Raw genomic sequence first — 27392 nt, forward strand, 5'->3', positions numbered from 1 at the left:
GATAACAAATGCCCCCCGGTCTGCAATTTTTTCACTTTTCAATAAAAATGCAAGTTGGAGCATGAATAAGCCCCACAAAAGAAATTGTTCAATTCTGTTGGTTCTGAAAGCCCATCAGAAGTCTTCTGGAGTGGAGAAAAACTCTTTCACTGTCAGATAAAGCAGGAGTGACAGTAAAAATTCCAGCATTTTTGCCAAGTAAATGGTGAATTATAAGTCAGGGTAGAGCAGGTGCAAGTAACAGTTAAGCTGCTTTTCACTTGTGCAGTCAGGAAAGAGCACAATATTTTGACTCCCAAGTCTTTATTTACAACAACTTGCACACAGAAGAAATGGAAGCATCGTGTAGGGGAGAAAAGCAGTGTTTGCTATTATTTCCAGTCTGGAAAATGTACTGACTGAAAATACAGCTGTAAATATAGAAGAAATGACTTTGTCAAGGCTGATGTGATCATAGTTGGGATGTCCCAGTAAAACTGTCTTCCAACAACACTTCTTTATAAGAGCTTCCTGGTAGCTTAGTGAGGGTTCATACTGTACCTTACAGTCTGGAGGTCCCGGGTTTGAACTTAGCTAAGTGTCCTGGTCACCCTCCTCGCTCCACTGTGCTTGTTTTCATACAGTAGTATGGGTACATACATTGCTCTGAACAAGATGCGTCACTGCACCCCTCCTGCACCCATAAACACAGTGTTGATGGGGGGCAGTGAGGACACCAAGTCCTGGACCTCTGAAGACGCCGTCACACGCTGCTGAGACAACAGAGCGTCCTGTGAGGTGAACGGAGAGGCAAGTCCAAACATGCAGGGAGTCGATCCTGACGAGGGGAGGGGATGATCTGAGGACGAACCAACACGTTACATAAGGACTGTTCAGTGTTTAGACAAAACTCATTAAATGTGTACATATTAAATAAGCTTGTTGTGTTGTTACATGGTATTTTATAATGCACCTTAGCTGTAAAGTATGCCTTTACATTTATTGATAGATAACTTCCCATATATGAACTGTAAATTTATTAACTGTACTCATCTTCTTAACAAATCCTCCCCTGAATAAATATATTTATTCCAGTATTTAAGTATTTCATTTAAGTATAAAGCAAACAGATGAAAACAGATTAAAACTTTGCCAACAAGACAATAATGCCTGAAATCATACACTAAAAGATAGAGTTTTTAAGCTACGAGTTTCACATTTTTGCCATCTTGGTGTTCTGAAACAGTGTGTAACAAGTCTGGGATGGTCCTAAATGAAAACACCAGGACACAATGCAAACTGTACTCTTACTCATTGGATGGAGACCTCATCAATGCCATTGGCCACACATTTCACATGGCATCTGCTGCATGTAACTGTTTTTAAAATCTCCTTCACTATGGTACAACAAAAACAACCTCCAGGCTAACAATGTACCACACTGTAAAGTTCAGGTTTTGATAAAGGTTGGGATCATGCAGTCAGACAGTGGTTGTTTGCTGGTGACTTGAGCATTTCTATGACAGTACTAGTGCTCGCCTCCATGCATCCAAATGTTCCAGCAATACAATTTGGCCATCACTTTTTTAAGGGGACACCATTGTTTAGCATTGCCTAAAATGATTGTGATTGGTGTAAAAAAATAAGCAAGAGCAGTTTGTCTTATAGCAGAATATTAATAAAGTGTAGTCAGATCATTCTACGCAGCACTGTGTCAACACTGGAGAATGGTATGGCTATACAAGACTATGCACAGCCATACAGTAATATAGTAGTGACCTGTCAATCACAAGTTAGCTTGGCCATAGACAAATCTTGCTTTATCATCTCTTTTACTGTAAACGGAACCATTATTTCCTAAATGGACATTGTGCTGTTTTAAAGAAGATTCTAAACTAGAAATTGGGACAATAAACTAATTAAGAAAATGTTTACTGAGTTAACAGTTCAAGTGAGAAGTAGGGTCATTTTTTTCATATACTTCTATATAATCTGACTTCTTTTTTTGCAACCAGAGGAGTTGCCCCCTGCGGGCTGTTTGAGAGGATGCAGGTTCAAAGCTCTACCTACCAACACCTCATTTGATTATCTGGTGAACGGTGTGTTACATTAAACCTGCTCTATAATATTGTGGTCTGTCTTTTCCCCACACCCACGATTAGCAGCACACAAGAACAACAAAAACAAAAAATGTTCAAGTTTTCTTTTTACATATATATATATATATATATATATATATATATATATACACACACATCACTGGCTGCATCCCTCCCACTCTCCCGCCTGCTCCCATCACTCCTCTGTGTTTCAGTGCTCACCTGTAGCGGGTTCTGTCTCGTTGAAAAAGGCTCCTGTTGTTTTCCTTCCAGGTTCGTCCAGGATGTTGAGCGGGTCGTGGACTTCAGAGTACGTTGAGCTGAAGGGACGCAGACTGCTGACGCTGCTGATGACGGACACGTGCTGATCGACCAGTGATGCCATGCGCTGGCTGTCTAGGTAGCTGCTGTTGCCATAGTAACCTGCTGCAGGAGAAAGTTTGGAGATGAGTGTGTGTTATCTGACAACCACATGCTCATCATTTGGTGCTATTTGTTTCATTCAACCCAAACTGGAGATCAGTACCACTTATGGAGGTTAAAAAAATATGAAGGGATGCCAAATGATTGAAGAAATCAAATTTGCATACACGACCAGTCAAAAGTTTGGACACACCTTCTCATTCAATGTATTTTCTTTATTTTTACTACTTTCTACATTGTAGATACATACCGAAGACAAAACTATGAAGCAAGATATATGGAATTATGTAGTAAAAAAACAATTGTGAAATAACTCTAAATATGATTTATATTTTACATTCCTCAAAGTAGCCACCCTTTGCTTTGATTACTGTTTTGCAAACCCTTGGTCTTCTCTCAGTGAGCTTCATGAGGTAGTCACCTGAAAGGGCTTTTACTTCACAGGTGTGCCTTGTCCAGGTTAATTTGTTGAATTGCTTGCCTTCATAATGGGGTTGGAACCATCAGTTGCGCTGTGCAGAAGTCAGGTTGGTACACAGTTGACAGCCCTATTTGACAACTGTTAGAATCCATATTATGGCAAGAACCAATCAGCTAAGTAATGAGAAATGACAGTCCATCATTACTTCAAGAACTGAAGGTCTGTCAGTCCAGAAAATTGCCAAAACTTTGAATGTATCCCCAAATGCAGTCGCAAAAACGGTCAAGCGCTACGATGAAACTGGCTCACGTGAGGACGGCCCCAGGAAAGGAAGACAAAGAGTCACATCTGCTGCTGAGGATAAGTTCATCCGAGTCACCAGCCTCAGAAATGGCAAGTTAACAGCACCTCAGATTAGAACTGAGATAAATGCCACTCAGAGTTCTAGTAGCAGAAACATCTCTACATCAACTGTTCAGAGGAGACTGAACCAATCAGGCCTTTATGGTCAAATAGCTGCTATGAAACCACTACTAAGGAAAAGGTGAACGGATGGTCTCAACATGCATGGTTCCCACCGTGAAGCATGGAGGAGGAGGTGTGATGGTGTGGGGGTGCTTTGCTGATGACACTTCTGGGGATTTATTCAAAATTGAAGGCACAGTGAACCAGCATGGCTGCCACAGCATCCTGCAGCGACATACCATCCCATCCAGTTTGTGTTTAGTTGGACCATCATTTCTTTTTCAACAGGACAGTGACCCCAAACACACCTCCAGGCTGTGTAAGGACTATTTGACCAAGAAGGAGAGTGATGGAGTGCTGCGTTAGATGACCTGGCCTCCACAGTCACCTGACCTAAACCCAATCCAGATGGTTTGGGATGAGATGGACCACAGAGTGAAGGCAGAAGGACCAACAAGTGCTGAGCATCTCTGGGAACTCCTTGAAGACTGTTGGAAAACCATTTCAGGTGACAACCTCATGAAGCGCATCCATAAAATGCCAAGAGTGTTCAAAGCAGCAATCAAAGCAGAGTGGCTACTTTGAAGAATCTAAAATATGAGACATGTTTTGACTTATTTCACACTTTTTTGTTTACTACATAATTCCATATGTGTTCATTCATAGTTTTGATGCCTTCAGTGAGAATCTACAATGTAAATAATCATGAAAAAAAAACAAAAATCATGATATGAGAAGGTGTGTCCAAACTTCTGACTGATAGTGCACATTCAGCAATTATTCAGACCTCTTCATTTCTTGCACAGTGTATTGTGTTAAAATTGATTAAATGGCAATGTTTGGACATCGGTCTACAACATGTGACTCACAAACATAAAGTGTAAGCACATTATTGGAAATTTCTCATTTACAAATGAAAGGGTAAATACTTTCTGAATGCACTGTATATATACATGATTGTTGTTTACCAACATTTGTCATAAACATATTTTTTAGACTTTTTTTCTTGTAAAATACTCAATTATTTGCTGTGTGCAGGTCTTCAAAAAGTCTTCACATGTAAAAACAAACTTTTGGCTAAGCTGCTCACAACTCATGTCTCATCTAGGGGGCTGCAATCCAAAAAGCACCAATGCAGATGCTTAGATCTTTCCCAAGAAATCAGTTTAGAGTTATGGTAGTTATACAGAAGTGAACTTTAGAGTCTATGTGTCGATGTTGTGTCAGATGTAGACAGCATTTGTATAAATATATCTGCAGCATAGAAAAGTGTATGGTAATTGTTGGTAACTTGATATATTTAAAGATTATTATATTGCAATGCAGATCATCCTAATTTCTCACAAGTACATTTCCACCAGTCTGAAAACCATCACATAAAAGACATTTTCTCTATGTAAATTGACATTTATGTCCCTGAAGCAAAGACAAACTTATTTAGTATCCTTTCAATAACGTTACTTTTTTGCCTTGTTGCCTTTATTATAGTGCATAGTGCAAAGAGCAACAGGAAACATGGGGAGAACAGTGGGTGAAGGACCTGCAGCAAATGGTCATGGGTTAGACTCAAACCCATGACTGCTGCATTGGGGACATGTTGGGCCCCTGTTTATGGGTCGCCTGCTCAACCTGTTGAGCTACAGGCTAACATCCATATTAATGTCATGACCTGAGAATCCTTACCGTGTCCTGTGACAGAGTACGTCTGTCCCTGACAACCACCACCAGCAAGGTTTAGTCCAGCCCCCACAAAACTGAAACCCTCTGCTGAGTCCAGAATCTGGGCTGTTGCCTGAGGGTCCAGCCCCTGTTCAGTCTGAACAGGTTCTGAACCTGAGGTGTAGCTGGATGTGGGTCTGACTGCAGAGCTGTAAGGTGTCAGGGAGCAGTTAGTGCTGCTGGATGAATGATGGACTTGTGCAGAATGATGATTGTAGAACATGTCTTTCGTCAGGTGCTGGTCATTGAAGGAGGGATACCGAGAGAGGTGGCAGGCCAGAGATGAAGCCTGAGACTGAACTGAAGCCAGACACTGATTCTGAGTCTGGGGCCTGAAACACAGAATAAAGTTGATCCTCAGACAACGTAAAGACAATACAAGCTCCTTTACTTAACTGCCAGATGGATGTGGAATATTTTCCAGTGCTGAAATTGAAAACTCCCTTCCTCTCCTCCTGCCACCGAGCAGAAGTTGCACTCAACACCTACTCTGGAGCTTGGTGGACTTAAATTACCCCCATCATGAGCATTTCAGGCTGGGATGCTATGATCAACTATTGTTTGGGTGCTGCAGTTGTTAGAAATCTCAATTTACCAGTCGGTGGACATCCCTATCCTCAATATGTGGTTATGAAATTGGGTAAAGACTGAAAAAGCAGGATTAGAATACAAGCAGCTAAAATAAGTTTTCTCCACAAGGTAGCTGGGTTTAATCTCTAAGTTCAGTGTGAAGACTGGAAACCCAGGCAGAGTTCAGAATAGACAATGCTGCTCCTTCACATTGTCAAGAGTCAGCTGAGGTGTTCAGGCACCTGGGAAGGATCTGAGGTCCCAGGAGACAAGGAAGCCTGAGCATCCATTTTTTCTCTGTCGCTACCACGACCCTCTGATGGACTAACTGTTTTGAAGAATGGACAGATAAATGGATGAACACAGACCAAGTTGCCTGTGCAATAGAATACAATAATCACACTTTGACTGCTGCAGGTTTCTAAACAACAGTATCTTTGAATAGATCTGAAAAAGAAAGAGTTTTGCTTGTTTCTGCTAATAGTCAACATTCAAAAGTTTTCATGTAAAAAGAGAAACTACAAACATGGTTTTGAGATAATTTGTTTCAAAAACGTTCTTGTTAAGTTGAGACAGTAAAAAAAACAACACTTTAAGGGACAAACTATATATTCTACCACAAATATATTTTAAAAATTAATTCATTTTAATTTAAGACACATATAGAGTAACAAATCAAATTAAAATTGCCACACCAAAAAAAGAACATCTGTACAATCTTTTGTTTAAATGGGATAAATGGTAAACTTAGGACATTTAAAACAAAAAAAATATGCATTTTACTGCAGTGCAATATTTCACATGGACCTCATTTACTGCTTAATGTTAACTATCTCTGTGTTTAATGATATAATAAAAGTAATATTAATTGTACTGTACATAAAACCACATCAATTTGTATTCAGTGTCAGATCAAGGTAAAGGTCCACCATAGTATACTTTCAACTATAACACTTATAAATATAATAAAAGACAGTATGCATAACAACCTGTGTAACACACTACCAGCTGTAAATGAAGCTGACCTGAGAGCAGTCTGGTAGTTTGGGGTTGAGGAGCTGCTGGCTGGAGGAAAATACCCAGCACTGGTCTGAGGTAAGCAGTGGTACAGGGCCTCTGGGTATGAAGAGCAGGGGCTGGGCTGGGTCATCGCACTGAAAGAGGAGAGGCAGGAGGAGGAGCAGGTGGAGGACGAAGAGGAGGAGGTCAGGGGCCTCCCCGCCATGGGCCCCTGGTTGATGACGGAGCCTCGGTGCACCAGCGCTGCAGGAGAGATGGGGGGCGTCATGAGGGGACCGCTGACCTGAGAGAAATCCATCTGAGCACCTGAGTGACGATGAAGACACACGGCAGTCAGTGGGCGAAATAAATACATGTGAACAGGGTTTGCTTACAGAAAGAACAACTCTCAATGTGATAATGGAGTTCAGGTTTGGTGCTTTGTTGGACTTTAACAATGATCCATCATACGAGGATGCCTACTTGTTTATTTAACAGTATTTCTAACTGTTTATATCATTTCATCAGAAGGAACAGACAGCTTATACAGTCTCTTGGTTGAAAGACTTCTCTTCTCTGTATCTCCCTGTTTGTGGGTCATCCTTGCCTCTATGGGTTTGTTTCCTTTAAAAGGTATGAATGGTGTACTTGACTTTTGCCCTTTTGCGAGTTGTGCAGACTGTCTTTTTTCCAGGGTTGTGAGGTTCAGGCATAGATGTATTAATCAGGCTGGATACAGTGCTGCCTCTCAGACTTGCTGCTGTTTCTTCCCTGTGCCAACTCATTCCAACTCACTCTTTAAATCAGCCTTTTCAGCCTTCCTGTTTCCATTGTGGTGCAGAATCTGACAGCTTTGACCATAACTTCGACTGCATGAAAACATCAACAGGTAGTAATTACTGGACTTAACTGCATTATATGTGCATATAGGGACTTGAAAAATGGACATTTGTTCTGTTGGCATAAAAGGCAAATTTGACATTTTTGACAGTGATGTTGGAGAGGGGGGCTGCACAGTGGCGTAGTGGTTAGCACTGTTGCCTTCTAGTTAGAAGATCCCTGGTTCGTGGGATCTTTCCGCATGGAGTTTGTATGTTCTTCCTGTGCATGCGTGGGTTTTCTCCAGGTACTCCGGCTTCCTCCCACAATCCAAAAACATGCTGAGGTTAATTGGTAATTCTAAATTGTCCGTAGGTGTGAATGTGAGTGTGATTCTTTGTCTCTATAAGTAGCCCTGTGATGGACTGGTGACCTGTCCAGGGTGTCCCCTGCCTTCACTCCAAGTCAGCTGGGATAGACTCCAGCCCCCCTGCTACCCTAATGAGGATTAAGCGGTGTATAGATAATGGATGGATGGATGGATGGATAGATGGATGGATGGATGGATAGATGTTGGAGAGAAGAAGACTTCTACATAAGGTGGACATCAAGAGGACAGAAAAAAGTTCAACCCTTCTCATTATCCAGTGCCACAGCAACAGTCTGAGCTAATAGGCCCGAACATCCTGATCCTTTGCCACTTCCTCCAACTCTTCCTAAGAGATCTCAAAGTGTTTCCAAGCCAGAAAGGGTATAATTCCCTCCACTGTAATCTAGGTGTGTCCTGCAGCCTCCCCCTGGAAAACCTCCCTAAAGAGACGTCCAGCTGGCATCCTTAACAGTTGCCCAGAACAACTCAGCTGGCTCCTCTCAACATGAAGGAGAAGCAGTTCTACTCTTATGTCAGAATGTCTGAGCTCCTCACCCTGATCCCTGCAGAGGTACCCCATTATAGTCACCTGTATCCACTAATCTCTTTCAGTCAATCAGTAACCAGAGTCCATAACCATAAGTGAAGAAAGGAATGTCTACTGATCCCAAGACACTGCTGCACTGTGTACATCACTGCAGACACAGCTCCAGTTCACCTCACAGCTTCTCCCTCTTGTCCAACGCCACTCATAACACCTTGCACTCTTTTATATGGGGGCAGTGAGTGTCTTCAACTGCAGGAACAATTTCTTTTGAAGCACCATGCATTGCAATTTGATGTTGCTGCCACTTCACTCTCAGCCACAAACAGCTTCAGAGTGAGTTGAAGGTCTCAGCCCGATGAAGCCAGCAGGATCACATCATATGTAATCAGCTGAGGGACACTCATTCACCAGACAAGCAAAATTTTTACAGGTCCACTTTACACATCCATGGGCTTGGGTACCTATGTGGTAACACCTGGATGCTTCTAGACAACCTCTTGGATCCATATTCTTCATCTGTATTTACAATCTATAGATAATGTCACTTTGACTGTACTATAACTTAACTGTTTCTACTTTTCTTTTCACATGGCATCTATTGCTTGCCTCAGAGAGTTTTCAAATTGAGACTGTAAAGACAGAGGTTGTACAGATTGCAAAACCTCTTGAGGCCAATGTGTGAACTGTGAAATTGATGACTTTTCCACAAAGCATCAACCTCCAGCAGCTCTAGGCTGAACTGGAACACAGACCCCATCATCCAACATACACGTCTGACCTCTCTGATGGTCATGGAACTTAGAACATATGGATGTGATGTTTGTGTGTCTGAATACTTTTTTTTGCTTTGTTGTGTTTACACTTAAGACTTCAGAAAAGCCATTCTCGTGGTCAGAGAAAATAACATATCACAGTTCTACAAAAAAGGAAGACTGTTGTTTATTTGGAGGCTTAATTCTAAAAACTTAAAGAAAAAATTAGCTTTTTCAGAGTGGACTGTTATATCCAGCTTAGATCTTTAACTGCTTCTGACATCTGAAATTATTTATCTCTGCAAAACATATCACTGATACACTGATTTCAGGCCATGAGAAAGATAATCTTTTTTTTAAATAGTCACATCTAAGACAGTAATGAGGGTTGCTATCAGTGTTTTACAATTATTATCTTTACTCTAACAGCGTTACCTTTAAGCTCCTACCTCGGTCATTATAAAACCTATCCATACATGATATATCTTAACCACAGTTACTCTGCCAAGGAACGGCGGAGTTATGTGACGATCAGTGTACGTTTGTCCATCTGTTGGTCTGTCTGTGTGTCTGTCTGTTAGTAACATTGCTCAAAAACAGACCAACGGATTTGGATGAAATTTTCAGGGAAGGTCAGAAATGACACAAGGACCAACTGATTAGATTTTGGCAGTGATGTGGATTATAGTCTGTGTCCATGGGGATGTTAAGATTTCTGTATCATGGTGAGATAGCGGGCCGGTGTCAACTATGACAAGTGAACACTACATCAGCTGCCTGCTGACGATCACATGATTGCAATACTACAATCCGCTGTGGACTCGGGGGACTTATCCATCCAAAATGATACAAGGAACAACTGATTAAATTGTGGGGGTGTTTCCAAGTCCCATCAATTCCCGCCGTCATATTTAGATCACGCGATTCAGTACATGACTTACACATGCATGACACACACCTGTACTCAGAGCAAGGTCATTTTGTTTGCGGGTACATCTATATTAAATGGCCACATTGTATGTTGTCATGATTTCTGCCACAAATTTTTTTCGAGATTTCAGCCGTCAGAAATGATACAACAACTGAGCATCCTTGGCGGAGTGCTGCGCCCTCTGAGTGATTTTCTTGTTGCACATGTTAGTATTAGCCTTTATATTAAGGTTAACAAATTATGAAATTGTTCTGTTTTTACATGTATCTCACCATAAAACGAGGACAGTGGAAATATCTGTTCACAATGAGGTGAGATTTTCTGGAGCCCAGCAAAATCATAACCATGAAAGTGAGACATTCTGTGATTTATAAATTTGGAGAAATATGTGCTTTGTGCTTGATGGAAATAATTGTCAGTCTACTGTTCACCCTCACTGAAGCATCGACATACAGTAGCATACTTGGAGAGGGGCACTGCCGGGAGAACCAAACTGGGCAAATATTTGCCCTTTACCCCCAAACAAGACTTCCCCATGGCAGTTTTTACATAGTACCCCCAGAGTCGAGGACTGCCAATACCTACTTGCATACGAATGGCCTGTGCCCATCTTTAGGCCACAACCTTTGAATCACTGCAATGAAAAGCAAATCCATCCCTCCGTGTTTAGCTTTGATACACAGTGGGAGGCAACATCAGTCATATGTTGGAGACCAGATACCTCAACAACATTTTGATGCACAATAAGTATGAGAAATGGAAGGTTCTGCTGTTTACCTGCTGAATACCTTGTGAAACAATCAGGGCTTTTCAAAGAGCCTGACAATGAGTAAAGAAATTAGTAGAGACATAAAGCTACTTTACAGAAGTTTGACCTGTCTTCATATCATGTGCAAATACATATTAAGCATAATTATGAAGCTTCAGTTCTGCTCTTTCTTGTCTTGTCTTGACTTGTCGCATTTTTATAGTGACAAGTCCTAGAGTAATTAAAACATGAGTAATGAATGTAGAGATGGCCACAGAGCTGTCTGCAGGTTGTAACTATAATTACATCTGATATAAATTCAACATCATTATTTTCTGCCAACACTTCATAACACAGACAAGCAGCTATCATTGTTGGAAAGGTCACATCATGCAGTTTCATCTGATATGTGCAACACTTCACTACAAAAACCCTGTAAGAGCAATTAACTGGAGAAAAAGGGATTGGAATTTTCAAAATGCATCGGTATGGTTCAAACAGTTAAAGGCTCCAGAGTCTAAAGGGATCAGATTTTTAGTGGTATGAATGCTTTCATTTGAAATGTTTTTGTGTGTAAGGTGTGAGACCACTTTTGAAACGTAGCTGCTTTTCTTCTACCTGAAACCGTGAATCCAGGAGTGTCTGTCCCCTGGTAGAGGACAGTCTTTGCTTCCAGGACTTGCTGCTGATTGGTGGACAGAGACATGTAGACGTGTTCTCCCAGAGACTCGTTCTTCACTGATTGGTCAGTGGGAGCTGTGGCTTTGTTGCGATTGGCTAAGAAGCAGGAACTGGGCGAGGCCATAAATGCTGCTTTACTGGCATCTGAAACATGATGGCGACAAACACAGCATCTGGTAATACCGTGAGTGTTTGAGTTTCTCCATAAAAGCAGTAGTGTTGGCGCTGATTTATTGTTATTGTAGGACTCATTACATGAGTATATGAGGATGCAGTGTAAACTAAAACCTAAATTAACAGTGATCATGTGCTCCTATTATGTAAAGCGGACAATTTCCAGTGAATTAAATCACAATCAACCTGAAGTGTAGCCACTTTCTTGTTTTTTTGACTAGAATTTTTATTGCCTTGATTAAATTTGTAAGCAATTCATTAATGTTCTGAAACATTGTAATGCTGACAATTTTTTTGTGTCTATTTTCCCTGTCGTTTATTTCACAAAAACTGCAGTTATTTCCCTTTCCACTGTATTTTTAAATGGTATTATAATGTATTAAAAATCAGTGTTCAGAGAAACTCAGCTTTATTTATAGCGTAACATGAAAGACAGCTCTGCCTTGATCGAAATGAAGAATTTTCATTGTCAATAATATTTAATTGTACTATTTCTCCCATTTTTATTATGTTTCATTTAAGTCTGAAATTCTTCTGTGCTTTTGTAAATAACATTATAATATGAAACAACTTAAAAAGGCTACTGTGTATAAATAGACTTATTTCTATTATAATCCTACAAAGTTTGCTATCATTACTGCTAGATTTAGATGGGCTTTACCATTACCCTGATTTTAAAAAAGCCAGACAGACCTGCAGAGAGTTAACCCTGGATATCTGACAGCAGCTGAGCTTCTCTTAGTGTACTGTGATGCTGATACCTGCATTTTTCATATATTTGTCCAGCAGGTTCTGCAGGTCCTGCTCCTTGTCGTTGTTGAACTGAGTTTCCAGAGCCAAGAGGATGTACTCATCTAACAGCATCCTGATCAGATGGAAGGAGCCTGTCAGTGTCAAAACATATAATAAATGAGAACAGCACAGTTCAGGAAGACTTAATGTAAAAGTGTGCAGTCAGACTTTCACCACGTCAAACTGTAAAAACTCAGCACTGTGATTCCAGCTAAGCAGTGATTTCTCTATATCTGCCGTTTGACCTTTAGGACCCGGCAGCTCTTTGTTTGACCTGCAGGGTCGCGGGTTTGCGTTTGAGCTTCAGTGGGACCTCAGAGACAGAGGGAGCCACCAAATGGTCAGTGTTTATTCACGCACACGTAATCTGCGTGCATGTGTTTGAACAGCAAGCACGCGACCCACCGATAAGACTTTGTGTAATCAAGGAGAGTCTGGCCATTACAATTTATGATACTATTGTAGCAATCTGCTCCGAGCTTGCTTGTATTCGCTGTGAGTGTGTGTGTGTGTGTGTGTGTGTGTGTGTGTGTGTGTGTGTGTGTGTGTGTGTGTGTGTGTGTGTGTGTCTGTGTGTGTGTGTGTGTTGGTTTTCTAAAGGAAAAGAAAGGAACGCGAAATTAATTAGCTGGGCAGGAGTCACGAATATCACTAAATGATACAAAACATAATGTATGTTGACACTGTGTTCGCCGTGTAGCTTTTATAAATTATGATACAATATTGCCTGACTGTCGGTGATGCAGTGGGATAGCCTGTGTTGTTAGAGCTACTGAGACCACAATTCCCATAAATCCCCTCTGTATTTTGTCAGTTCAAAATGTCTGACACCTCCGTTGTTGTCAGTGATTGTTGTTTACAGCAGTTACAGTAAATAGTGACAACAAATGTGGTTATAAAAAGAGTTTGCTAGTACAGTTTTATATAGTGTATACTTTGGTATGTAAAGCTTTGGTAACCAATAAACAAATTAAGTAGGTAAAGAAAAAAAGTCCAACAATAATTCTTTAACAAATATCTAATTATGTTGTACATCAGACATTAAATATATTCTTTTTTCATTTTAGAAAATCAACCAAATATTTGTTGGGTTGGCTAAAATCCCTCTCTGGTTGACTGATTTTTTTTTTTTTCCATGAAAATGTTCTCTTCCTGTCTTAAAATGGCTTAGATCTAACTCTACACTGTTTCCTCCTGTAGAAAGTTCTGCCACTTTCTCCAAGCATTTGACAAATGCTGCAACTTAAGCATACCAGTTCACCTATGACACTGCAAAACTACTCAATGCTATACAATTAGTATTAGTAGTAATATTAGAGTAATTCAGCCATACGTGTTGACAGGATTGCTGCCTTTGGTTTGTGACACATGAAACCCTGGAAGTCTGAATCAGTGTTTTTGAGACTGTCATTGGTACACAACAGTTTCAAGGTGGAAGCGCTGAGCCATGGAGTTGACCGCTCATTTCAATTATGGTCTTCCGACACCTAAAAAACACCATCTGCTAACAGGGTAAAAAACTTGGTTTTCACTGCTGGGAGTCTTTTTAAATTTTCTTACCAAAGCTGGAGGCGTTGTTGAGTGTGAGGTTGTGCATCACTCTGGCACCAAAGAAACTCCACCGGAGGAGGAAGTCCTGAGCTCGCTTCTTCACTGACCGACCGCTCTGCTTACCAGGCTGATCAGGATACAAAGGCGGAAAAGAAAAACATTTAGCTGTAAAGCAGAATATTTGCAGGACTGCATAGCTTGTCCACACTGATACAAGGAGACGCATTAAAACGGCTGTTACCTTGATGACTTTATGCTCCACCACAGAGTCCAACCACTCAATGAAAGACTCCACTGTTGCATTTTTTCTCAGCAGCTCCTTCAGCTCCTGAAAGACGGTGATGGAGTCATCTGGAAAAAAAAAAGAACCATAACAGGAAGAAACAAGTTGGTCAGTGTTTATTTATTTGTATCAGCCATTCTCATTTGTGTTGGGGCAACAGAAACTGGTAATGTTTGGCCATCGTGGTAATATTTAATTGATCAGTGTTGACAAGAGCCTAATGCCGATCCTTTGTATACATCCACTGTCATGAGTATGTTGTAAATCTGAATAAATTACCTAATATCAACCAATAACTGAATAATATATGCTATAAATTCACCATGCCTTTCATTGGCCATGTACTGCTTCTGCTAGCGAAAGCATTAACACTTTATACAAGGTGTAAATGTGACCGTCATATATGCCACTGGGATAAAAGAAGAATGTCCAAGGTGATTTCATCTTATTGTATTATATGTGCGCTAGCTGGATGTCATTAAGCCTCACAGAAGACTTTGTTATGGTGCCCCTTTACACAAAAGTGTCCAACTCCTGTGGACACTACAGTATCAAACAGTAAGAAGTACTATCCAGTAACCAAGTATTACAGCTAATCTACAATACTTAAAATTTATTGGATATCAGCAGGCAAAAAAAAGAAAAAGAAAAAAAACTTGATCAGGACATCCTGTTGTGGCATTTTAAGATTGAACAAATGATAAAACAAGGCGAATAGGATGCGTGAATCAAATTTAAGAGCTAACAATGATAAGATTGGAAGGCCTAACATGTTGGCTGAATTATTCATACACTAAATAATCCTGTGGAAAGCGACAACCCAACGGAAGCCTATGGAGCCCATATAAGGCATAAGACAGGAAGTGCATGCCCTCTCTTCATCTGCACTCAAGAGTTGAAACCAAGGTCACTCTGAGCTAAGCAGAAATAATGCCAACTTAGCAGAAATAAAAAAGATGAGGCAGTCTAACTTTTGATACAATTACATCATATACATCCTGATAGGGTCTTAAGACGATGGGTTGTGGCTTTCCAGAACCAAAGAAGAGTGTTTAGAAGATGTTTGTATGAGTATAAAAGACGATGTAATGCTTTGTGTAGTTAGTTAAAATCTCAAGATTTTGCTCATATTTGTTCTTACAGCCTCTATATTGAATAAACATTATTTGTATCAGACTCTGAAGACTACTTGAAGACTCTTTCTTGAGAACTTTTTGAGGACTTCAACTTTTGAGAATTGATTCTTGTCTGTGTGTTTGACAAGGCTGCCTGATCATTGCTGGCCTTTAGCTGGCAGACTGAGTGACAACAATTCCTAACTGTAAAATACATGATGAATGCAGCATTGTAGCTTCACGTCAGTGATGTCATGTCAAACACTGGCCTTTTAGAAATCAAACCTTAGTTATGATTAGTGCAAACATGAGCTCGGCGGTCTGTAGTAGTCTTACACTCAGAGTAGATATCCGGGTCCTGGTCTCCTGCAGCTGTTACATTGAGCAGAGGCTGCGAGCTGATGCTGCTAAGATCCACATTGTCGATATCCAGCACCATGCTGGTCACTACAGACTGATCAAACAGTGCTGGACGTGCTATCTGGAATAATAAAAGATGGGAAAATGGACTCAGAAATCGTTCTTATTTTGAGTTGTTATAGTATAGTGTAATCTATAGCATTCAGCTGTACCTGTGCCAGGTGTAAAAAGGAGGTCTGTCTCTTCAGAGCAGAAACAAAGCGACGTGCTATGGGGAGCTTCTTGGCTGCAAGGCATTCTGGGAGGTTTTCCAGAGAGGAGGCCAGCCAGTGCTCCCAGTGTTTGGCAAAGTTGCGGATATCTGCTAAAAGACTGATAACCAATATCATTCAATGTGAAGATTAACGGGTTGCATCTTTCCTTAATGTTGCTGTACTTTGGGCTTATACTGTATGAAAGTAAAATTCAAATGAGGACCAGCACTACAACTTCAAAACTTTAGGATTCAGCCTGTTTCAAGGAAAATTTCTAATGTAGATTAAGAAAAAATCACAATAACTGGACAAAAACATAGCAAGGGAACATGAAGTGAGGCTGAAGTTACAAACCTTTCAGGCATCTCCTGCATGGTGGCAGGAATCAGAACATCTGTTAAAACCTGAGAAAATAATGGACATCTCATTACAACAGAGCAACACATTAGCAATTCTGATGTTCACTGATGAATCAGAGAGGAGAACAAGATCTAGTCTCATTCAAGAAGTTAAGTTTGATACTTTTTGGCAGCGGTAATCTGTCTGTCTTATTCAGTTACAGATCTGTTTATGTTTCAATGCAACATAAAGAGTTACAGAAGATACCCCTCTCTCTTCCTCAAGGACACTTGTGACTAAAAACTATACATAACCAGAAAACCATAGCCTGGTTTGACAAATGAAACTAATTTGAAAGTGACTTAAACTTGCATAGTCTCTAACAGCCAGGAGGAAGACACTATTTTGACTGCAAAAAGAGGTCTAATTGCATAGAAGTCTATGAGACAATAATCCTAATTCTCACATGATTTATTATCCCAGTAAGCATTTTTCTAATAGGCTGATGGTCTCGCTCACTAGTTTTCCATCTTCTTCATTACAACATAATGTTGATTTATTAGATTATGGTCCCATTTAGAGAAAAATAGACAACAAAGAATGGTGAGCATAGTGTCCTCAAGTTACGTCCAGTTTCTAATTATCAAGATGGCAACAACTAATTTCTAAACTTGACACTTCAAAATGATAGTCTACAAACCAATAGCTGACACAACATTAACTACATATATCGTCTAAATATGTTATATGTTTGTGATCAGTGTTTTTTGGATGCTCCCTGGTTGAGAAACGTCTCAGAGATTCGATGACTACATCGACTTATAAACTAGCTGCAAAGTGAGGTCAATATTGCAGCTGGATGAAAAACTTGAATTCGGTGCTTTAACAGCCTTTTTATAAAACAAGTTGTAAAAAACGACATGATAAAATGAAAAAAAGGTGAATTGTGAGTCCTTAGTGCCCCATTAAACCTCCTAACAACCTTATAGAGAATGGAGTCACAGACACAGAAGATGTCGACTATAACGGGGTTTTCAAGCAGCGGCAGCAGATGGTCTGGCATTCCCTGCCAAAAGTGGAGCAGAAAATTCTGGATCTGAAACAAAATATTTTCAGAGCTATATCAGCCTCAGTGAACATGTAAACTTTTAGGAATTAAATAGCAAAAAGACTATTCCATTGGATTATCACCTCCTCAAAGTTGACATTAATGGCATTATCCAGGATGCACTGGCAGTGTGTTTTGTACATCATGATCAGAGTGTCAACCTGAAAAAGAAAAAGAAACATCTGATATGAAATTAGTTTGCAAACAATAATGACAAACCATTCTGTGCCTCCGCCAACTACTCTAAGGGGAATATTTTCAGGAGTATTTACAGGTGCTATATGTAACATTAAGGGGCAGTAATGTTATGTGTTTGTTAACAGAAATTGCAGAAGCTCTGAAATTGCACCAACCTTTTCTCTGGAGATATTTCCCTGCAGAAGAAGATGCTGGGCGTTGGGGAAGTCTGGGAGCAACGTTCCAGTTTTGGAGCTCAAAGAATATTTCCTGGTGAAGCCACCCTGTAAAACATAACAATGTGAACCCCACTTTGCTTTGTTAATCGTGATACCACTCTAGAAAACATTTAAACTTCTTTGATTAAAACATTTATGCTACCATTTAAAAGTTTGGGGTCACTTAGAAATGTCCTTGTTTTTGAAAGAAAAGCATTTTTTTTTCAATGAAGATAACATCAAATTAATCATAAATACAGTCTAGACATTGTTAATGTGGTAAATGACTATTCTAGCTGGAAACGGCAACAATCACTCCTGCTACATTGTGTTAGCTAATGGTGTTGAAAGACTAATTGATGATTAGAAAACCCTTGTTGCAATTATGTTAGCACATGAATAAAAGTGTGAATTTTCATGGAAAACATGAAATTGCCTGAGCGACCCCAAACTTTTGAACGGAACTGTAAGTCCCGCTGCTACCTAGAAAGATAGGTTAACTAAATTAATTTAATAAATAAAGTAATCTCATGAGTTTTTAAAATGGACAATCTGTTCTACCCAGTTAACTGGGCTTGAGAAAACAAGTTGAATAAATTTAAAATATTAAGTGAAGTCAACCTGTGGTTATTTATACTGAGATACCTTATAGACAGATTTGCTTCTCTTTCACATTTTTGTGAAGGAGGTAAAGTTTCTGAATTCAGTATTAGCCACCACAGTTGTTTGCATTGTGTTTACTTTTGTGAAAAAGTGATCATGATTTAATCGAACATTTATTATACATACTAGTCGTCTTTAGATTACAAAAGAGAAAGATCTCAATAGAGGTTTAGCTCTCAAAAAAACGCATGTTAGAAGTCTACCAATATCACAGTGATGTTTCTTTAGAAACCTTATTTCATGAGTTAATGTTTAAAAATGTGAGGTGGTATAAAAATAAAAGAAAGGAATTGTAATTCCTAGAATTAATAACACATAAACTTTATATACATGTCATTGAGAAATACGTTAATTCTTCTTAATTATGGATGTTTTATATTGCATTGTTTTTCTGAAATTATAATTGTATATTACCTCATTCTTTAGCTTGCTCCCCGAAAATCTGCAATCAAAGCAAAACAGATTGTTTTAGAATTAAATGGCTCTCTGCTAACATTTTTTTTTTTTAAATCCACCTAGCAGTTTTAGATGTGAAAAACATTACATATTGAGAGTTAAATATGTCACCATCAGCATAACAAAAGCACAAGTTTACTGCTTTTAGCCAACAGCATACTATTTTTGCTTCCTATGTTCCTGGGTGAACAGCACTAGCCATGACTAATCAGATAGCGTCTTTTAAAAAACAGTGATAATGAAGATTTAAAATTCAAGACAAACAATAACAAGTCATTTTTGAAACAAGGGAATGAGCGTCAAACTGTAAATGTTACCTGGTCAAACCTTTTCCAGAATACACCGAATGATAGTAAGCACTGCTCTCTTTGATGCCAATCCCATAATAATGATATCTGTGAAATGTCAAGATAATAACGTCACGTAATCATCACCGAGTGCAAAAAAAATACTTTTGTGTTGCATTGACCTGTGCCTGTGTAAACTGACATTTTGGGGCTCTAAACATCACGATGTTTGATTAAAAAGGTAGTAAATTAAGTTTCAGTTTACTTGGAGTGTCCTCTGGTGCCCAGTCTTCTTGTTGTTAGGAGAGGAAACTTCTGTCGGATCGTCTGGTGAGAGCAGGAAGTACAACAATTATTATGAGCAGTTAATTATTAATGAATTAATAATTATTAAGATTTTGCTGTACCATCATAATGCACTGTATTTAATGTTAGTAACTGCAGTCACTGTATTGATGTGTATGGGGATTAGAAAGCCAACATATAGACTTTTTAGACATTTTTACAGAGAGATACCCAAACACAAAATGTTTAGTTCAACACAGTTACTGAGAGCACTGCATTTTTAAACTGGGCGTTACAAGAATGAAAAATGTTCAGGTCTATTGGTGGTTTGTGTCACATAAATCTAATGCAACAAAACGGCACAACTGCAAATGAACATATCTGTGCCATATTTTAGATTACATTCAGGAAAAGAAACACACCTTTCCAAATGTAGCAGCACAGGCTGGCTCTAGTTTCTCTTTCCTGCAGAAGTCCAGATAGTGGGCATAGAGGATACATCGAGGCAGGCACACTCCTTCACACACTATGTAATTCTCCTCCAGCCTGTTGAGACACAAAATCATTCATGCGATTACAAGAACAATGTATGAGATGTCAACTGAGTACAGGAAACATAAATACTCACGGAATTCTAGCTCCACGGCAAAGATAAAACTGACGGACACCACAAGACTAAGCTTTATATTTTGTAGGAAAAAAATACTAGAAAATGTGTAAAAGCATAGAAGAAATTAGACTTGCATGCATTGATCAGACAAAAACACAGCTTCATGAGTAATGTATAAACTGACAAAAGTCATAAAAAGGACTTTTTTTTAAGACAAGCAGCAAAGGAAGAAGTATGGGTACTAATACCATTTTGAGGAGTTAACTAGCGAGAAATTAATTTTAACCACACATAAGCTTGCAACTTATACTTTATTGTTTTCTGCTATGATTCAATCTCCTGTCTAATTTGTCAGCATTTGGCAATTTTTTGTAAAAATTCCAAAAACAGCAACAAAATTCCATTGCGATAATCCAAAACCAAAGTGAAATCTTCATAAAGCTGCTTTTATCCAACCAATACACCAATCCACAAAACTCTAAAACATAAAAAAAAATATCTTTAAAGGATACACAGAAAATCTCACATTTGAGAAGCTGGAACCATAAAATGTCTTGCATTATTACCACTCGCAGCTGCAGCAGTAACTAAAATGATAAAGGCGTCATCCAGGGATCAACATTAGGGTCACTGCAATTTACTCTGTACAATAATGACATTTATGTCCCAACTCATCATTGTGATGTCAAATTTTATGCTGATGATACCACTTTGTAGGTTCAAGACTTTTTCCATATTACAGACTGTATTTAATGACCTGCAGACCTTCCTGTTTACTTTTAATACTTCATCTCAACTCCAAAAGGGACAAAATGTCTGCATTTCACATGTGCATGCCATTAAAGCTGAGAAAGGCAGTTTTTCTTTTAGCGTATTGTGAGTCAAGTAGTCTGGCTGGAAATCAAACATCTGCACCTCCTCTTGCCTCTGTTTTCAGGTTTTACAAAATCTAGCCCATAGGAGTTTATAGCCAAGTACAGGCATTTTCACATCAAATGAGAGAGTATAAATAGGAAAGCAGTCCACAGTGAGAGTAGAATGTGGTGGCAAGATGGGTTCGATGGAGGATCTTCACCTGGGGGGTCAAGGTTTACCTTTTCTGCCTACTACAGTATTAATGTTCTCAATCAAATCCATGGTTTAGATGCTGATCTGATATAGTCTACAAACATGGGGGAGCTTGGTTAGACAGCAGCTGATCCTACAAAACTCATGTTGAACATCTTGCTCAAAATCTAAACAGTGAAATTGGAGTCTTATGCAAAAACATGGATTGGTTCTCCTTGAAAGCAGAACAATACCACCAAGCAATCCATCATCCCGACTGCACTGAATTATCTAAATAGCCTGTATGATCATGTTTCAGTCACTACCCTTAACAATTTTACAAGAACTTGTACAAGTAAATTAATGTTTGTTACATTCCAACCTGTCACAAGTTCAAACATGGCTTCTTAGCGAATCAGGAGCAGGTAAATCTTTTAGTGTCTCACAGTATATTAGAGCTTTATATCTGTTGTCTGTGGTGACTATCCCAATCTGATGCACCAGATCTGAATCATTTTATAGCAACCGTAGCAATGGATGGAGCAGGCTACACTGATGAGGAGTATGATGGAGTTTATGAAGGAAAAACTCAACAAACTTCCAAGAACAGTTCCTGATACTCCAGATATAAAAGGAAGTCGGTGTTCAGAGGAAAGATTACAGTCTACAAGACGCGTACGTCAAAAGCATGACAGTGTTTGTGGAATTGCACTCACTGAATGAAAAGGCAGATTAAAGTTAGTTTGCTGTATTTCTATGGTATGCAGCACATTCAACAAGTATGCACCCTATAGACGACAGAAAGGGTAAGAAACTTTTGCTATGTACCACACATTGAATTGTAAGAAACTATGGCTGCAGCTATTGTTGCTGTGGTATTGGTATGTTAACAGACCATATGAATCATGGGCTTTGTGCTTTCAAATGTATGTATACTTTGATTCAGCATGGGCTTATACCATTCAAAATAGAACGGCAGAATTTTCACACCGCTCAAAGAGACTTTCAGACTTTACTGGCAGATTTCCCGCAATCTTTATGGACATTTTTAAAGGTTGTCTATGTATGATCGCTTGTTACGATTTTACGTTTATTCTCAAGTGTCTGTCACAAAAGAGATTTTAATCTCGGCAAGACTTCTGAATACATAAAGCCTGACCAAAGACTGTAAATAAAATATGGCTGTAACTTCTGGTTCTGAAGAATGCAGACAAACATGCTTCAGCCAGCAGGGGGCGACTCTTCTGGCAGCAAAAAGACGTCTGATTGAAGAAATCTATGATTAAATGACCCCATTTCTCACTTGATTTGTTTCCTCAGTTAATGTTTTCCTATTGAGTTTAGGGTCTCTCTCACCAGTTTCAACAGTTTTTGAATACAGCATGATGTTACTTTTGTAAATTATAGTCTCATTTATTTGGAAATAGATGATAAAGTAGGGTATGTTTGTGATTGACAGGTTGCTACTGTTTTGTCCTGTGTGGTGTCCACAGGTTCGCCGGTCAGATCTACCGCACACCAACATGGCAACGACCAAATCAATACTTCACAATGACAGTCCACAAACTAATCAGTGGTGTCATTGTTGCTATGTCCTTCTTTTATATATGGTCTGTCAGCTTAACATGAGGAAAAATACATGTAGTGACATAAAAAGCATTAATATTTCTGTCTGAAATGTAGCTAAATAGAAGTGCAAATTACCATAAAAAGAAAATGCTCAAATAAAGTATCTCAAATTTGTAAGTTAGTTTTCCACCATGGGGTTAAAAGTAGTACCAACTAGCAAAGCTACATAAAAAAAACATATTTTACAATTACGATTAGACAAAAAGTTGGAATTTAGCACAGCCCAGTAGTTTTTCTATCACTCAACCACGTATTGGATGGAAGGGGTGAACTAAGCAGTTGTGATACAAACAACACAAACAAGTATTGCCTGGAGATACTGGATGTCCTTTAACCTTCAATATTAGTAGAGTCCTTTCACTGATGCAGGCTCTCTTACCACTGCAGAGTGAGCTGGGTCTGCTTCTTCTTGTCCTTGATGATCTGACTGATGGTCTTCCTGGAGGCAGTGATGCTCTGTTTGATGCTCAGGTCAGAGTTTAAGTCCACAAGATCGTGATCTTCCTCAGACGACGGCGTCTCGTTACTGTCTTCTGCTTCTGAAACAGACAAATATGGCGTAGACTTCATGGGAGATGCACTTTCTTTGCAGAGCATCAGTTGTTTGCAGAAATAACATTCAAGAAAACAGTTACTAACATCAACTCGATTCTATAGTTTTGCTTTTTCCATCACAGTTTACATCCATATGGGTCTTTCCATTTCACCCTCTTAGACATATGGAAAGGTGGCAGGGCACAAACAATGTCTTCACATAAAAACATACTAGTATTTCTTACTTTGCATGCCATAATTTGTAAGATCCTCTATTTAGAATAATCGGAAATATATAGAGATATAAAGCCATTTTTGTTTTAAAGTTGTGCGATTTAAAACATGCTGTATTATCTTTTTAAAACCAACCTAGTCTGCTTCTTTTCTCCACGTCTTCTCTTTTTCTACTTTGAATTCATTCATGCCTGTATATCTGACATCCTGCTCCTACATCAGATATTATATTAATCTTCACTAATAGAATATTTTGCATGTAATTCTCTGATTTATTGTTAATGTTTCATCTTAACCCTTCAGTGACTCCTCACTTGCTTCAAGGTTTTTCTTTTAAAATCCACCAATCTAAAGACAGGCCGAGAAGAAATTCACTTTCTTTTTTGACCTTGAGAAGGTTATTCGTGATTTCATTCATCACTTAGATTGTTCGCAGGTGTGTGCACACAGTAAACACTAAAGTATATGAGCAATGTTAAAAGGAATCAAATAATAAACCATTATTTCCTGAAGTGTAGTGCAATGGCTGTTCTGTTCTGTAACTCCATTTTGACTTGTTATTGTGCTCAGTTGGAATGTTTTAATAGCTTTATCGTCACAAAGAGTTTGTTTTTCTTTCTCCTTTTTATATAAACTTGAAAAGAGGACACTCTGCAACAAGAAAGGAGACAAGCATGAACAGTTTAAATGTCATGCCAGAATTTTAATCTTAACGCAGCTTGTGTTAAACAGTCACACAAAGCCATTAGTCTTTGGAATCAAACACAGTGTCCATAAGAAACAAACAAAAAAATGTAATGGAAAATTGCCTGACAATCAGCTCTTTGTGACAACAGTATTCATCCTTAATACAGCAAAGATGGGACATTAACTGGGTCTAATGTGATATACTTCGTCCTTTTTCTGTATCTGTCAAGATATTTAATTGAAAATTGTAATAACAAGAAAGAAATTTCACATTTGTTCTATGTAAACTAAAACTGCGGAGATTAAAGTATAAACTAACATCTGCAGAGGTTTTATGTCGAGCCTATTCTACATTTACAGCCATTTATCATAATGTAAAGCTGCATCCCTCAGTTATTGGTCTCACTGGCCATTTACAAATCGCATCTTCCTTGTTGCCTATGTCCTCGTCATCTGTGAGGCCCAAATAAGTTTGTGAAGAAAATGTGACCTTGCAGTGAGTTCTGTGAAGTCTGTTCTTGTAGCTCCACCATGTGGCTGATTTGTGTCACTTTTTCACCTGAACTGATCTTCAGTCCATCCACAGAATTATATTCATATTTAAAGACTCTGAGAGATTTTAACAGGTCAACATTAGAAGATACACAAGAGGCAATATTAGAGGGATATTAATGATACAACAAATAAAGTCTGAACTCCCAGCATTAATAATACTGACGTTTTAGGTGCTCCATTACCTGATTTAATCCCAGAGTCGTCCTCCTGATGAACATGTGTCTGTCCATTAAAGTCTGTGTGTGTTTCCTCTGGTGAGCTGCACACAGTCTTAGTGAAAGAGTGGATCAGAAACACACCGTCTCTGACTGAACTGCTGCTGCTGCGCTTCATCGGCATAGTGACAGAAAAGATGTCAAATGTTGAAGTCAACCTAAGATTAAAAGGAGACAAAATCACAAAAAGATTGGATCCTTAAAGAACATGAAGCAGCTCAAATGAATCCTTAAACATTGGTTGTTAATCCCTCCTTCACACAAGTCCAGGAAAAGATCAAAACAAACATCATGTCCAGCATTTTTTTTAAAATAGTTTTTATAAGCCAAGAAAAGCGTAAAATCCTCTGAGGTTTTCTCTGTGCTGACAGAACAACCTCAGACTAATAAAGCTGTGCTGTGGGAAGGCAGAGCTAATGAAGCCGTGGATGCATTCATCATATTTACAGAAGACTGGGGCTAATCCAGTTTATTAATGATTAACAGAAAAACCCTCATCCATCTGTCCATCCATCCATCCTGCCTCCCACAGTCAGCTGGCCCTTCTACGGGGTTAAACACACATGAAAACACATAGATTTAAGTCCAGCTTGTTGTCACTTTATCTAGATAGTTGTGAAAAGTGAAAGGCCTGTGTATGCTTCATGACTGGGTGTTATTGTGTGACCCTGATGCTATCCATTTTGAGACTTCATTTTACACTTTTTTTCCTTAAAAAAAAAAGGTTACAGTTGCAAATGACTATTTACCTAATATTGCCTTACATTATTTAATTTACCAATTTAAATGCAAATGTAGGACAGTGAATTCACAATTTATTTTGAAAGAACGTAGTTGCACTTTGCTTTACAGTGAAACTGCTAAAATGTATACTCTACATTTTTAAATTCACGGCTCCAACACTTCATGTCCACATGTGTGCCATATTTCAGGCTGGTATGTAAAAGTAGGAAGGTTTGGACGCAGACATGGTGCATTCTAATTGTAAAGAGGTTTAAAGATTCATTAACATCATTCATTAATGATGAAAAACAACAATAACAACTTTCAACTTCTAACTTCACATATTTGTAGTTTATAAGTTGCTAATAATCTTACAGCTGTGTTTTTTCTTTTTTTTTTGGAGATAGTTCTCAGTTTCAGTTAATGGACATCTCGTTCACATGTAAACACATTGTAGGCACTGGTATCGACACACCAGGGGTCGCTGCAGAGAGGAGGTCCTCTAATAATTGTTGAAAGTAGTCCAAAAATAGTGGGAAAAAACATGCCCATTACAATCTACTAAAGCCAGGGATGCGCTATTTAAAAAAACAAAAAATTAAATGAAATCAAGTCAAAACACCAAATCATTACAACAAAGCACCTGTAACAAGACTATACTGGGCATTTTTGCTTGGAATTGAAATTAAATTAAATTAAATTAAATTATCACCTGATTTTCAAGATTGTTGCCAATTAATCTTATTTAAGTGGGCTAATCAACAAACTGCATTTCACCAGAACATATGTCGGTTAAAAAAAAATCATCTGCTAAAAACATGTTGTGTTTTGTCTTATTTTTCAAGGACCACTCCTCATAATCATAGTGTTATTTCAGGTAAAATGCTGTGAAGTATAAATGTGAAAACTTTCAGTTTGTTCAATCCAAACAGTCTTTCCTAACGCAGATTGTCCACTGATGTGCCCACACAGTAAACAAAATATAAATAAATATATATATATATATATATATATATATATATATATATATATATATATATATATATATATATATATATATATATGCATGCACTACAGGCCAAAAATTTTGAAGTGAGATGAAATTTGTGCAAAAAGAAAACCTCATAGTTTCATTGGCATACAAATTAAACATGATTATTATATAAAGAGTCACTTATCAGAATACGTTTTTAATATAATTATCAGGTCTTTGGGTTTGTCATTGCTTTCTTCAAAGTAACCTCCTCTGGCTTTAACAACATTGCATATATGAGGCATTCGTTCCACAAAGTTTTTAAGATATGTGCCAGGAATTGAATTCCAAACTTTCTTAAGTTAATCAGAGAGAGACTGCTGATTTGTGAGACACACTTTTCTGACCAATCAATCCAATTCGTCCCACACAAGCTCAATTGGGGATAGGTGTGGAGATTGAGGGGGCCAATCCATCTTCCTCTTCTTTTTTGTCTCAGTGACCCTGACAGAGTTTGGAAGAAGGCTTGGGGTCATTATCTTGCTGCAAAGCAAACTTTCAATCCACAAGTTTTAGTCAAGATGGAACTGCATGATGCTG

General features: G+C 38.7%; 1 protein-coding gene across 1 annotated transcript; it reads right to left on the reverse strand.

Moving 5' to 3' along the window:
* Window positions 1-344: 344 nt before the first annotated feature.
* Window positions 345-25436, reverse strand: rfx6 (regulatory factor X, 6). Its single transcript, XM_035946094.2, has 20 exons — window positions 25064-25436; window positions 23251-23410; window positions 20008-20131; window positions 19566-19627; window positions 19331-19408; window positions 18972-18999; window positions 17853-17960; window positions 17583-17660; window positions 17374-17487; window positions 16407-16456; window positions 16011-16170; window positions 15775-15919; window positions 14282-14391; window positions 14050-14167; window positions 12459-12581; window positions 11461-11667; window positions 6702-7002; window positions 5071-5438; window positions 2301-2504; window positions 345-838 (listed from the first exon to the last, which is right to left on the reverse strand). The coding sequence occupies exons 1-20, from the start codon at window positions 25218-25220 to the stop codon at window positions 660-662; spliced, it is 2874 nt and encodes a 957-aa protein (XP_035801987.2). The 5' UTR covers window positions 25221-25436; the 3' UTR covers window positions 345-659.
* Between the last annotated feature and the right edge of the window lie 1956 nt (window positions 25437-27392).

Source organism: Amphiprion ocellaris, chromosome 12 (genome assembly GCF_022539595.1).
Source record: "Amphiprion ocellaris isolate individual 3 ecotype Okinawa chromosome 12, ASM2253959v1, whole genome shotgun sequence".
In the NCBI taxonomy this organism is placed as follows: domain Eukaryota; kingdom Metazoa; phylum Chordata; class Actinopteri; family Pomacentridae; genus Amphiprion; species Amphiprion ocellaris.

What these genes read in the sequence shown, in the direction of transcription:
- rfx6 (XM_035946094.2), bottom strand. Translation starts at nt 25,220, where the DNA reads ATGCCGATGAAGCGCAGCAGCAGCAGTTCAGTCAGAGACGGTGTGTTT. An exon ending in TCTGGAAAAGGTTTGACCAG is followed by an intron (nt 19,000 to 19,330) that starts GTAACATTTACA and finishes CTTTGATTGCAG; the next exon opens with ATTTTCGGGGAGCAAGCTAA. An exon ending in GAAATATCTCCAGAGAAAAG is followed by an intron (nt 17,661 to 17,852) that starts GTTGGTGCAATT and finishes TTTCTTTTTCAG; the next exon opens with GTTGACACTCTGATCATGAT.